Source organism: Rhineura floridana, chromosome 5 (genome assembly GCF_030035675.1).
Source record: "Rhineura floridana isolate rRhiFlo1 chromosome 5, rRhiFlo1.hap2, whole genome shotgun sequence".
Lineage (NCBI taxonomy): Eukaryota > Metazoa > Chordata > Lepidosauria > Squamata > Rhineuridae > Rhineura > Rhineura floridana.
In genome coordinates, this window is record NC_084484.1 from 131,539,211 (window position 1) to 131,553,040 (window position 13,830).

Here is a 13,830-nt window from a genome sequence, read left to right on the forward strand (position 1 = left end):
TTGTTCTAGGCATGCACACAGGTATCTCTGTATCTGTGCACATGCACCTTTTAAAAATGAACCAGAATTGTGCATGAGCACAAGAGCAAACATTACCAGCTATCATGTTTCACAATAGGCAAAATGGAGGCTTGTGCTTGTGAAGGTGTGTCTGTGTGTGTGAGAGAGAGAGCAACATCCATTTCCATTTAGTTTCTTTAAAAAAAAATAATACTGAGGTCTTGGCTAAGTGTGATATTTAGCTATATCAAGCTACTCTTTGATTTGGTGCGGTCAGGATGGACAATAATGTAAAAATAAAATAAAATGGGAGGGTATCCTATAAGCTACACATAACCATTAACCACACAACCACACATTTATAGGGTTTTTTTACTGAGTTTTTCAACATTTTGTATATTTACACAGAAAAACAATACATAAAAAAGAGAGGAACACAGTATGTCTAATAGTTTCCTGTCCTGTTTCCGTTTATAAAACGTCACTTTCTCGTATGCTGCTAGCGAAGTCAACCACTGCACAATTGGAGAGAATGATTGCTCTTTCCAGTACTAGAGTTTAAGGAGTTTAACTGACTTTAGTTAGAGGAAATAAATGCACAGAGAAGCTAGTTATGCTGTCCCTCCACCAGGGTCCATAGTGTTAGAACACAATTTTACCAGATGTTGATGCCTTTGAACCTTGAAAATCACATTAATACAGCTGACAGACCCCAATCAAAATATAATTTTAGGGCAGGATCACCTCATATGACATAGTGATGTCCTAAAACTTAATCTTGACTTGAATTCAAGTACTCTTTGATGTATGTGCCATAACCAATTCTATCTATTGTACATAAAGAGCAGTGGAGACACACAGAAAGAACTTCTAAAGTTCTTTCACTCTGTGATTGGCATCAGACTGTCCAAGCATCTTTCTGATCGGTTTCCTGCTTCTAATTTATTTAATGAGCCATCACAGAGTATCCACCATGGATTGCACTTCTTCATCACCATGTTAAGCACTTTTCAGTAGAAGTAATCCACATATTTGGCCACGTGTCAAGTAATCAGATCATCAAGGGATGTGCATGTGAATGTGTGAACCAGTTCTAAGCCTGGCAGTAAACTGAATTACCGCTCAGGAAATATTTCCTGCTACCTTTAACTTAATGAAAGTGATTTGTTACGATTATTGTATCATTCTGTAAGCTGCAGAATAAATAACTCATTGGAGATGATGTAAAGGCAGAGAGACAGGTGCTGAAAGAAACCAATTCCTCTTTCATTCTCACTCTCAACATGATTGTGAAGATTTGCAGTCAGGTGAAGACAGCTATTCTTTTGCCAGAGCAGTGCTCTATATTCCATGATAAGCTCCTAAGCCTACAGGGATCCTTACTCTCAGAAATGTGTTTGTTAACAAGTCAGTTGAAATTCTGTTGCTAGCCAGCCAACCAGCCAGCCAGCCCTCTCTCCGACAGCTGTCAAGGATAACATTTCCCTGCATGACCCCAGCAACAAGGCAGGCTTTTTTTAAACTTTGTTTTATATCACAACTTGACATTATTGACCAGCTTGGGAGAGGAGCAGATTTTGGAAAAAAGCAAGGATGAGTTCACATTTTTACCAATGCCAAGTGGATTGTCTCCAACTGTTCCATTTGATAGAGGTAATTGGGCCAGAGGAAATATTCAGCCTTTGCCTTATTGATGAGCTGAGGCAACACCAGCAGTTTTTGGCTTCCAAAGAGAAGCTTTATGCTTTTCTACACATCACATCTCTTTCCGCCCCCCCTTTAGTTAGTTTTCCTCCCATTCATTTCAGCACACTAAATTTAACAAGACTTGGCAATATACGGGTAGATAATAACTCCACACCAAAGCAAGCCCATGACTTTACCTAGAGTGCACTGGAACATTTTGATTGCTTGAAATTATATATTTGGAGGTGTGGAGAACCTTTGGCCCTTCAGTGCTTGCTGAACTACAACTCCCATCAGTCCCAGCAAGCATGACCAATGGTGAGGCATGATGAGAGCTGCAATTCTGCAACATCTGGAGAGCCAAAGGCTCTCCACACCTGACATATCGGATATTAGCTTAAGGCTCCCCTCTTGTCCTTGGGATCCATACATTACCACCCATTGAGGAAATGCAGGTGTTAGTCCTTCTGCACCAGCTTTTGGAATCCCAAGGAAGGAAACAAACTCCCTCACACCATCAATCCATAGAGGTGATGGCACAACAAGGTGGTTTGTAAGACTGGCTTACTTTGCAGCCAGTTTTCCAGAAAGGCAGCACTGTAAGATGAGATGGTCCCACACTGACTGGTAATAGCACAATATAAAATATTAGATAGATGTCTTGGGTTCAAATCCTACTGAGACATTGGGCCAGTATCTCTCTCTCTCTCTCTCTCTGCGAAGGTCCGAGTGTGAAGGCAGCAGTTTTCTCCTTCCCCTCTAGTGTTGCTGAGTAAAGCGAGAGTAAGTCAGCTTCACAACCTCTCCTTGTAGTCACATCTCTGGCAGCTGACCCAATGCTGACAGGTTGTCTTCCTCTCTGCCAGTGGGGGAAATCTTGTAGTTTTTTCTCTGCTTCAAGATCCTAATCACAATAAACAGTCCATTAAGAGCAGGCTATGCAGTAAAACACCCACTTGTATGTCAAATCAGTAGCTCTTACAGTTTTGAAAGGTTAAATACACGATGACACATTTTGATAACAGAAGCCTTCCTCACCTATTGGTTCTGGTTAGAACACAGAGCAGTATTATGTAATCACTGTAACAGAAATCACATGCAATCTTCCTGCAGTGGCATGTGAATCACAGACAAGTTTCATTTTGTTGCTATCCAGACCAGCATTCTTGCTGCCTTTTATTTTGAGCATACCAGTGTGTGTTTCTGGTTCATAAAATTTGCTCTGCAAGGAATTGCAGTCTGCATCTCCCCCTGCCAACACTATATTTGTGCAACCACACCTACACACTACTCCCCACCCAAGAAAGTTAATGCAGTTTGAAGAAGGGAACAAGGAAAACCCCCAGAAATGGATCACGTAGCTGTTTCATTTCTGCTTTTACAAAATAAACAGACAAAATTAACATGGTATCTATGGCAGCAGAAACAAAGATTCCAGAAACAAAGGGCTGGGGCGGGAGGAAATCAAGGAAGGCTGCAGTCCCCAACTTCTGCTTCACCTGGTAATGCCCAGCCCGTGGTCCATGAACCAGATCCAACCCCTGAGCCAATTTTATTCGGACCTGGATATCTTTACCAAATTTTAATCAAGGTATGGTAAAACATTTGCCCAAAGTCTCACAAAAAAAAAAAAGATATTCAAATGCAACATATATATAAAATGCCTCTAGATGGCACCAATCTCATGATAAACCCTTGATCACTCAGCATAATCAGCCCCTGCTTTCCGCAAGACTTTTACTACCTCTTCTCTGGTTGAATTATGCCCTGGATTTCATGCTGTGCTGACTGATCAGCAACTCATTCAACTGACTGGGAACTCTTATGTGCCTCACTGGTGAAACTGGAACTTCCACATTCCACAGAAATTCCTACAGAATCAGTTGAGGTGCAGGTGTTTGGGTGGTCAGTCTTGCAGCTCTGAATTTTCACTTGCTTATAAGGCAGGCTGTAATCCTAACCCTACTTACCTGGGAGTATGCCTGTGAATTCAGTGACTTACTTCTGAGTAGACATGTTAGGGATGAACACTAATCAAGCAATGCTATTACAGGGCTACAGTTGTGGCCCTATGTTAAGGGAGAGCTGGCTGAATCCCATTCCACTATTATGAGAAATTGGATGAGGGGAGCAGGTCCTAAAGCTTATAGTCAGTTCATTGAACCATTTTTTTTATTTGAAATGTAGAGGGTATGAGAGATACATCTGAGGTTGGTTCATGCTGAATTTGGGGTAGAAAGAATAAGAAATTGATTATTTTGAATGAGTAAAACATTTAATGAGAGATTTTTGGTGTGCATTTTTCTTCCATAGACTTTATTGGTTTTGGAGGAATGATTTCTACATCTTTGGCACACAATTTTAGTGTGTTCGGTCAAAGAGAGTGTCTGGTATGGGCCATTATGTGTCAGTTATATTAACATGTTTGCAGATCATTTTGTTTGTGTGTGTGTATGTGGCCAATGTTAGTCCATGCTCAGCACAAACCTGTTGTGAGAGATTAAGGGGGAGGGGTTGAATGGAATGCTGGGTGGAGCAGTAGAGAGGGTCAGTTGGAACGTAAGTGTGGCTGTGTGAGGGATAGAAAAGGAGGGTGGGGAGTGGAGGAGGTTTGAGAGAGTTATTAAAGTAAAGGTCTCAACCTTCAAGAGTCCAGGCAGGTAAAGAGATTAGAAGTTAGGTGTGAAAAGACATGGGGAGAAATCATAGGAGTAAAAATAGTTTGACAGACATGGGGGACGGAGGGGGAAATATCTGAGGTGCACAGCAGCTGGATTGCTGATGGGCAGCTTTTGAAGGCACAGGATAAATTTTAGGGGACAAGTATGTGATTGTGTGTGTTTTATCGGCTGAATTGCATATGTTTCTATTACAACCTTTAAAGGCTAGGCTTGTCAACTGACCTGAAAACCCCCAGTCAGGCCTGCTCCTCCACCTTTTACAACCATACATCATTCAGAAATCAGCCACGGTAATTGTAAGACATGGTAACCAACATAACTACTAGCTAATGCCGCCCATTGTTAAAGGCAAAGCAGCAGTGGCAGCCAGTAAAAGCTGGCAACCCCAATAAAGACACAGGAGTCTGTTTAGGAAAAAAGTTGACAACCATTATTTCTAACTGTAATTAATTAAGTGGCATGTGAATTCTGGCCCTTTTAAATGATGTGTGATTTCTAATAAATGAGAATATGTCTTCCGTTTTCCCTGCATTGTTAATGATAGCAAAGCACAACTACATATTATACTGGCCTTACAAAACCTTTTTACAAAATGAAATGTCCATCTGATTTAACAAGCATTTTTTTAATTTTGTCAACTGTATATGCAGTTTACATTTTTAGTTTCAAGGATGGCTGTTAATTTTCTTTTGTTTGGAAAAGGAGCTTCTTTCTGCAAAAGGCAAAGCAAAAAAGTCTTTGCTGTATAATTTCAAAAACAGTTCAGAAAATTTCAGGATTTTCAAATGCTGCCATTCATTTGTAAAAATAGTAGATTTTAACAAAAATCTAAGTATTAAAGTCTTATTGCTAAAAGTCAGTATTGTAATCCCCACTAATCTTCCACAATAATCTCAAGTAATAAGGAAGCTACTTGAAAATTACTGGAAAAACAATGAAAGTCAGTCATACTCAGAGCAGATCCATTGAAAGCAGTGCCCTATGCCCACGGATTTCAATGGTCTACTCTTGAGTAGGACTAATGTTGGCTGTCATCCAGTTAGTTTCAGGACTGGAGCGTGCATTGAGTTAAACAAAAAATTCAAAATGAATAAAAGCAGAAGCAATTTCATAGTTATCTCAAATCAGATTCATGTTTTCTCAGTTTCACAGCTGCATGTCTTTAGTATCCATGTTGCTATGTAAATAGTCACACAAAGAACTTGTTAGACACAAGAACTTGTGTAATGGGATAGATAAAACAATTTCAAAATTCACCACAGAAAAGTGAAATTAGACTGTTTTAACAACTTACCAATGTAAATCTCTTAAATTTAGCACTGCAGCTACAATTTTAGACAAAGGACTAAATATATGTCATACTGTAAAGCTCCTACGTTGCATCCAGTTTAATAAAATCATAAACATGATATACCATCTGCAAATTAAACACTTTGTTTTGTACAACCCTGAGATTTAGAATTCATGTGAAATTTTTGTGAGTTTGTTAAATTATTTCTTTAACTTAGCAAACTGCATTGAGATCAACATTTTAATTTTAACTTAGTTTCTTTTACATAAAAACTATTAAGTGACAAGTGCAAACTAAAAAAAGCAACAGAAACAATTTTCAACTAGTAGTACACGAATGGTGTCTTTGCCATTGTTAGGGTGTCTTTAAAGTGAGAGAAGTACCCTATGATAAGAGACCCTCATAGACCCAGTGACTTGTGTTATGTAATCTTTGGCAATAAGGCGATTCCTTATTGATCCATCTCCCCTCACCCCATCCCCACTTCCAAGAGATTATCAGGAAGCTACAGTCAAAATAATGATGCTTCTTCCCTAGTTTTGCATTCTTCTCATTTGTGCTTGCTTCTTTCTGCTTACCTCCCCATGTCTCACAGTAGGATAAAGGGAAGGCAGGAGAAAGAGCAGCAAGAGGAAGAGAATCTGAGAATCGTCTCACCATTCCTCCCTTCTCTTCTGAATTGGCAAATCATGTACCAGATTGTAACTTCAGAGGACTTGATTCAGCAAACAAAGACTAGTTGCCAACCCTTTGTTTAAGCAGTACTTTGGTTTGCCATCCAAGCAGAATGTCTGACTCCAGAAACAGAAGCAAACAACTTATTTGAATGCTCATGTGTTGTATTTTCCGAGGCCCACAAAAGTTTCTCGTTCATTCTGCAGAGCGCTCAGAATTTTTGAGAGTCCACCAAGGCAAGCTCCTTGGAAACATAGAATTCCTGGAGGTCTTCTTGCTCATATTTTATGCAAGGTCTTTCTAAATGGGTCTCAGGTTCCAGGGCATTCCGGCCAACAATCTTTAGATTCACAAACTTGATTTTCCACGTATTCTCCGTAAATGGGCAGCGGATGAGTCCAAAGATTTGTTCAAAGATGCCCATGCAACAAGTATTTCTATGAACTGTGCCAGCTACTGCCACAACAACTAACCCATGTCGTGTAACTGTGCACTTCAGGCCACCAGCATTCAAGTTGGGGTTCAGGAAGAGGTATTCTTCTTTCACTAATGACAGTAATCGAAGACTCACCAATTCTGCACCAAAGTACTCTTCTATGTTTTGTTCTGAAGTGTTGTAGCAAAACTTTAAGATTACATCATCCCAAAAATGTTGTGGCCCCCATTCTTCATGTGGTTCTCCAACTAATGGGTTCTGAGAGTTCAGAATTCCAAAGAACCACTGACAAAATTCCTCTCCCAGACTGTGACACCCTTTGTCATCATCTTGTTTGTCTCCTCCTTGCTTCCCTCCCTCTTCAGATTTCTGAAAAACAAAGCCAGGACTTTTACTTTAAGTAGCAACAAAATGTACTTGATGGTTTCCATACAGTAGCATTCAGCAAAGATGAAATAGTTCCTATGAATGCCACAGGGAAGGCAACAGTGAAGACAGGTGTAATCTTTCCTTTGAAAGTATTTAAAATTGTGCATACCAAATGAAGTGGTTGTCTAAAGATGCATGGTGTAGTCACTTTATTTGGATCCACTTTATTAATAAGTGTATATTTCTGTTTCATGCAAACCAGCATAATTTATTAGCCTTGGGTGTATCAAATGCTGCACAAGTGAACTGCTCACACAGCAGGACTTCCCTTTCCTCTCCTCCCCCTTGCAGCCCCCACTGCACCCTTCAAGTCTGCTTGAGGGTTCCACAGCACAATATGGGGGGGCACATGAGGGATGAGAAGAAGGCGAAATCCTGCTATGCTAGCAGAAGTCCACTTGTGCAGTGTTAGACACAGCTCCTCGTCTGTCATAGTATAGGACCCAAACAAGCTCTAGATTTGGATTTTATTATATAGTGGTTAGAGTGTCAGTCTTGGACCTTAAACACCAATGTTCAAATCCCCAACTGAACCAAGAAGCTCAGTGGGTGGCCTTGAGTCAGTCACCTTCTCTCAGTCTTCCTTATCTCACAGGGTTGTTGTGAGGATAAAATAGAGGAGAGCAAGAACCATGTATGCTGCTTTTCAACCAGTTTGGCTCCTTTTTGCCTTGTATAGATCATATCATGAGAATCAGATAGCATATCACTGCATTTGTGAAGATTTCCAACCAAGCTCAAGTTAAAGACAAATAAAAAAAGCTCAGAAATATAATTTGGAACAAGTCTGGTATCCAGTCACCAAGACTTCTACCACCAATGTTCCATCTATCCAAATCGGATATGATTTTCCCATGACATGGACATCTATTTGAGATATTTTGGTCACTTCCACACAAAATAAGACTCCTAGTAAGATGTATACATACCTCTAAAAACCCTTCACCAGACTGTTATAGTGGGAATTTTTCAAACAGAGACTATAACTGGATGAACTGAATCAACCCCTTAACTCTGAAAATTAGGAAGTGGTAGTAACGAGAAGATATAGTGAATTCTGCACAGCCAGACCCAGTGAGGTTCCCACTGCTCTGAAAACACAAAGTGCTGAGTTTTCCAAATGTGCTAATGTAGTTCCCCTTTCACAGCACTAAAGCCACTGCAAAAGATATGAAGAATTCCACCCCCCAAATAAACAGGAAAATCTAATTTTGAAAAAAAGACTTTTTTTGCAAGCATTCCATACTGTCAAAGGTCACAGTTAAAAATATGGAACACAGTGCTGCAGGAGTCCAGTGCCTTATCATGTATGTCAAACTTCAGTTGGTAAGACAGCTGCTGCCATTTCCGGATCAGGGTAGCCTAACCACTGTTGTCCATGTACTAGTAACCTTCAGGGTGGATTGCTGTAATGAGCTCTATGTGGGGCTGCCCTTGAGGTTGGTCCGGAAGCTGCAGCTGGTGCAAAATGCAGGGGCACGACTGCTCACTGGAACAGGGTATCACCAACAACTTATGCCGCTGCTGAAAGAATTGTACTGGCTGCCCATTAGATGCTGGGCCAAGTTCAAGGTGCTGGTTTTGGTAACAAAGGCCTATACAGCTTGGCATTAGGATACCTGAAACACCTTGTTACCCCTTATATACCCAGTCGATCACTGCGCTCTGCAGGTGAGGGCCTCCTGCAAATACCATCTTGTCAGGAGGTCTGTTCCATACAACATAGGAAGCAGACCTTTAGTGTTGTGGCACTTACCCTTTGGAATTCCCTCCCCTAAAATATGAGACATGCCCAATCTCTGTTATCTTTTTAGTGTCTATTGAAGACCTTCCTTTTTCCACAAGCCTTTTAAGTAGAGATCTTATCCCAGTCTGCGTCTGTGTAGGGATTTCTTTTTAAGATGATTTATTTTTAAAATGTTTTTAAGATTTTTGTTTTTGAGATGTTTTAAGATTTTTTAGTGTTTTGTTCTTTGTTTGCCACCTTTGGCTTCTTCTGGGAGGAAGGGCAGGATAGAAGCTTTAATTAAAGGGTAAAAAGCAGGGGACTTTTTCTAAAGCTTAATTCAACTGTATTGTATTGTTTCTATGTAAGTTACTCTAGGAGCCTTATTAGTTGAAGAGTGGTGTTAAACCATAATCAGTAAACTGTGATGTCCCCCAAAGTAATAGGATAACTGCTTCTTTTCATTTCTGTAAGGTTGCTAAAGTACTAAAACATTGCAAGCCTAATGCATGAACTCAGTTCACAATTTCTCAGCATCTGTCTCACAATACTTCTCCAACAGGAGGAGAAAGAGCTACTTCCAAGTATTTGTAGGCATCAAAAAATACTTATTGATACCTGTATATTTACTTGAAAAACTACTGAAAGCCACCAAGAAGTCAGTATTTGTAAATGAACAAAGAGGACTCCAACTGAGATCAGCTTTACCAGTAACTGTGAAAATGCTCGGATAGCTCTTCTGCACGGCTGAACCTCGGAGTGAGTAGTGGGGAATGTGTAGCCCTCCAGATGTTGTGGGAGCTGGCAGGAGATGAAGAGAGCTGGAATTTAACAACTTCTGGAGGGCCACAGGTTCCCCCATCCCTACCCTAAAGCATAGATGTTTCTATAAAGGGCTTCCAACATCTGTCAACTTTCTGTGGGAAACACTTACAGATGCCTCTCGTTTGGAAACTAATTATTCTACCATCTTCAAAACAGCAACAATGTGAGGGACAGAGACAGGAATGTCCTATAGTTCTGCTACACAAAAATTCTTACCACACTACATACTTCTAACAGAGGATATGCCCCATGCTAGTCCATAGCAGAAAAGTGCAAACACAAATGTAAACAAGCAGCTAGTTACTGAAAGGAATTCACTGAAATTCTTAAACATTTGCAACCATAAACCTTACCTGTACATCAGGCTTAGCAAATTTTTGCTCTGGGGCATAATCTTTCAGCTGTTCACACCAGTACTGCTTTGCACGATCAACAAGTTGGTGCTTTTCAGAAGAAGGTGGTACTATAACTCCTTTGGCTGCCAAATACTTGAAGATTATCTCTCGAAATACCTTCTTTCTCTTCAACAGCTCTTCAGCACTTTGACTGTATAGTAAGATGGCATGTATGGCTTCTGGAAATAAAGAAAATCAGAAACAGAGATGTTGCTTGAACCCAATGGTTCCCTTGCAAGAGAAAATTGGAACTTGAGTATTAAGGTAAATCACCTGAAACCCCTTGTGATGTCCCTGTATTTTAATATCTGTAAATATGGTAAGTGCGGGTTTATTATGTGATATACAGTGACTGAGTGAGAGGGGGGAGTACACGGGCTAGAATTCTGTATGATGATTGGCTGAGTATTTGAATGGCTGAAGGTATAAATGAGAGGATGACAGTTGAGTCTGGGGGAGTTGTTGGGGAATTGTGAGAGTCGTTAGTGGAGAGTTATTTGGATGAGTTGGTTGGCAGAGTTCTGAGGGAGGCTTGGATTGTATTTGGCTGATTATTTAGGCAAATTATATATGACCAGAAACATTGTATGGAACCATATGCTTCTTAAATCTACCTTACATAATCTTGTTATTTCCTGGTGTTTATAAATAAATATTTTATTGGTTTACGAAAAGCCTGATCCTTGGCTGGGGTTGATACAGACCAGAAGGGTGGGCAGGGTAATACCAAAGGCTGGAGGGAAACAGTATCAAATGGTGGCAGCTGTGAAGAGAGAGATCTTGTAACATCATCAAGCATATAGAGCAACCCAGGGCTGTATACCTTATAGACAAAGTACAGTGGGGTTGCGGTCTGCAAGGGCACTCAGACACATAGTAACAAGAAGCCAGAAGGAAACTAAAGGCGAAGTCTCAGGCAGTATTATTTACAGGAAGTGGCTGGTAGTGTTGCCTAGCAGTGGGATCTTGTGAGATCTGTGCTAGAGTGTGTGAGAGAACAAATAAAAACCGAGATCCTGACAGGTGGTGGCCCTGGTGAGAGTATCACAGGTAGAGGCAGCTGTGGGATCGTTACACCCCTCAAAGGATGTTTTTGAGCAATTAAAGGTAAAGGTGTCCCCGCACTTGTAGTGCGAGTCGTTTCCGACTCTTAGGATGACATCTTGCAACATTTACTAGGCAGACTGTATATATGGGGTGGGATTGCCAGTTCCTTCCCCGGCCTTTCTTTACCCCCCAGCATATGCCAGGTACTCATTTTACCGACCATGGATGGATGGAAGGCTGAGTGGACCTCGACCCCTTTTACCGGAGATTCGACTTCCTCCTTCCATTGGAATCGAACTCCGGCCGTGAGCAGAGCTTCAGCTGCGTTACCGCTGCTTACCACTCTGCGCCACAGAGGGTCTTAATAGCTTACAAAATGTAGATTCTATTTGTCTACGAAAGCAATCCCTCCCTAGAAAAATTTCCCTCCACACAGTCACATCTGGAAGAGAAGGAAGACAAACTCTGGGCCAGAAGGTCTGGCTGTTTCTGTTAAAAATTTCTTCCCTCAGACTTGATGGCAGTTGGAATCCTCACAGGATTTTTTAAGGTTGAAGCATTCATGCACACAATACTTTTGCAATGATGCCCTCTTAAAATAGTACAAAATGGAAGCCCAAAAAAGGGGTGTGTGCATGCCAGTCGAACTCTGCTTGCTGTTTTAGCTGTACTTCCATGTGTCAAAGAGACAAGTCACACTTTAAGCAGAATATCAGTTTGTTTCTGTAACAGGAGAACTTGCTGCAGCAAAACAGCATACAAACTTCTGCACTTAAAAAAAATCCTGACAGTGTTTAAGAAACATTCAAAGTTACAAAGAGAAACAGAAAATACAAACTTCTTTTTAAAAAAATAAAAAATACTAAAAGCAAACAAAAACCCCAACAACCCACAAACCTACCTTCCCTTCTCTGTTGGCCTCATCCTGTCTTTTATAAATACCAAAACTGAACAAAAACAGTATCTTTTAAATGGTGATCCACTGCATATATTTTTAACACAGTCAAGCCTTTGGTAGACGTTGTAGACCACACCAGCACATGTTTGGGGCTTGTTTTTCTGCAAACAGGAGCAGGGGACCCCCCCGGGGACCCCCCCGGGGACCCCCCCCCGGTTCAGTATGGGAGAACACATGTTAAACTTTAATGATATTTCAAAAGCAGCTTGGCAACACTACGGGAGGATCTGTTTGAAGGGGAGGGAAAAAAGAAGGCAGCACAAAAAATCGTTCGGTGCCTCATGCTTCAACGCGCTGAGGTCTATAGCACCTGGTTAACAGCATTACAGCTGCTTTCAAATGAGGCGAGCCATTAGGAAACGGCTTCTAGCCCACAGCCCCAGTAAAGGAAGAACAGCTTAAGGACACATTGTCACAGCAGGACGATGGGCCCTCTTGTCAGATCTCTGCATTTACTTGGCTGAACTAGGCGGTTCCAGTCCACTGTAGCGACTCAGGAGTTCGACCTCAAGGGCCAGAAGGCGACTACTAGACCTCTACCTTTTCCATTCCTTCCCCGCCCCCACTACAGGCCCTTCCACATACCTTGGCGATTGTCTGGGTGCACAAGGCGGTTGGTCACCGTGTCCGTCAGCGCCAGCAGGTCGTCGGTATGGAGCAGTTCCAACAGCTCCCGGCAGCCGTCCCGCTCGCGCTCGGTCAACCCCGCCCCAGCCGAAGCCATGGTGATGATCGGGGCGTTACTTCTTGGAGCGCGAGACCGGGAGCTCAGGCCACCACCACCCCCCCCCGAAACCCTGGCAACCGAACGGCACAAGGCGCGGCAACGCGCTTCCGCCTCTTATGCGTTACTCTAACCAGCTTCCACCCTGCCCACTGCACTTTGGCAACTCGTTAATTCGTCGCGATAGGAGTGCGGCCTAAAGCCGTTCGGCTTAGAACGGGTACGGCGTATATTGTTCCGTCGGCTTCCCAGATCCCTTCTGGTGTAGCTTGTGCGCTCCCCGTAGTGACTTCAGTGTGACGTTGTCCTAGGGACAGTTTTTGGCGTCGGAAGGGAATGTTTCGAGGAACTCTCAACCCATTTTTCTAAATTAAGAAGAGCACTGCTACCTGTCTCCCATAATACCGCCAAAGCGCACCGAGGGAAAGCTGGTGACTAAGCCCAGTGCATTAGTAGTACAAGTGAGGCCTGCAACAAAACGTTGCAACAAGAATACTCCTGTTTAGGGTTCCAGCCACACAACCATGCCCTTTTCCCCTTAGCCACAGGCACTGTGTTCGAGTTACTGAGCATACTCAGTCCTCATTGGGCTATCCCAGCGTTTTCCTAAAAAAAGTTTTTTTGTATTTCCTTATGTTTGGGCTCATCAAGCCTAATGCTATCTCTCCCTGTGGTGTACAGATGGTGCCACACTGGCTACATAAGAATTAGCACAAAGAGAATAAGGTTGCAATCCAGTGCCCAGTTACCTGCAGTAAATCCCACTGAACTCAATGGAGCTTACTTCTGAGTAGACATTATTGGTTTGCAGCCTAAGTTTACTATCAGTACAAAGCAGGAGTGAATAACCTGCAGACCTGTTCAATTTAATTTTTTTTAACCCCAAATCTACCAGAGTACAAAAACATAGAAGTGAAGAACAGAAAGCTTCTGAGCCCAATTTTTCATTACCAGAAC

At 41.9% G+C, this 13,830-nt stretch overlaps 1 protein-coding gene across 2 annotated transcripts; it reads right to left on the bottom strand.

Moving 5' to 3' along the window:
- Positions 1-371: 371 nt before the first annotated feature.
- On the bottom strand, positions 372-13,250 carry C5H3orf38 (chromosome 5 C3orf38 homolog). Of its 2 annotated transcripts, XM_061628072.1 has the most exons (4): positions 12,735-13,250; positions 10,103-10,323; positions 6,905-7,138; positions 372-2,590 (listed from the first exon to the last, which is right to left on the bottom strand). In XM_061628072.1, the coding sequence occupies exons 1-4, from the start codon at positions 12,871-12,873 to the stop codon at positions 2,354-2,356; spliced, it is 831 nt and encodes a 276-aa protein (XP_061484056.1). In that variant the 5' UTR covers positions 12,874-13,250; the 3' UTR covers positions 372-2,353. The 2 variants fall into 2 exon arrangements, with proteins under 2 accessions (XP_061484056.1, XP_061484055.1); XM_061628071.1 differs by lacking the exon at positions 372-2,590 and having other exon boundaries at positions 5,474-7,138; positions 12,735-13,216.
- Between the last annotated feature and the right edge of the window lie 580 nt (positions 13,251-13,830).

Bases quoted from the DNA above. Each gene is read 5' to 3' on its own strand.
- C5H3orf38 (XM_061628071.1), bottom strand. From the start codon at position 12,873: ATGGCTTCGGCTGGGGCGGGGTTGACCGAGCGCGAGCGGGACGGCTGC. The intron at 10,324-12,734 runs GTATGTGGAAGG...CTTTATTTCCAG, and splicing joins GCACCCAGACAATCGCCAAG to AAGCCATACATGCCATCTTA. The intron at 7,139-10,102 runs GTAAGGTTTATG...TTTGTTTTTCAG, and splicing joins TTGCTAAGCCTGATGTACAG to AAATCTGAAGAGGGAGGGAA.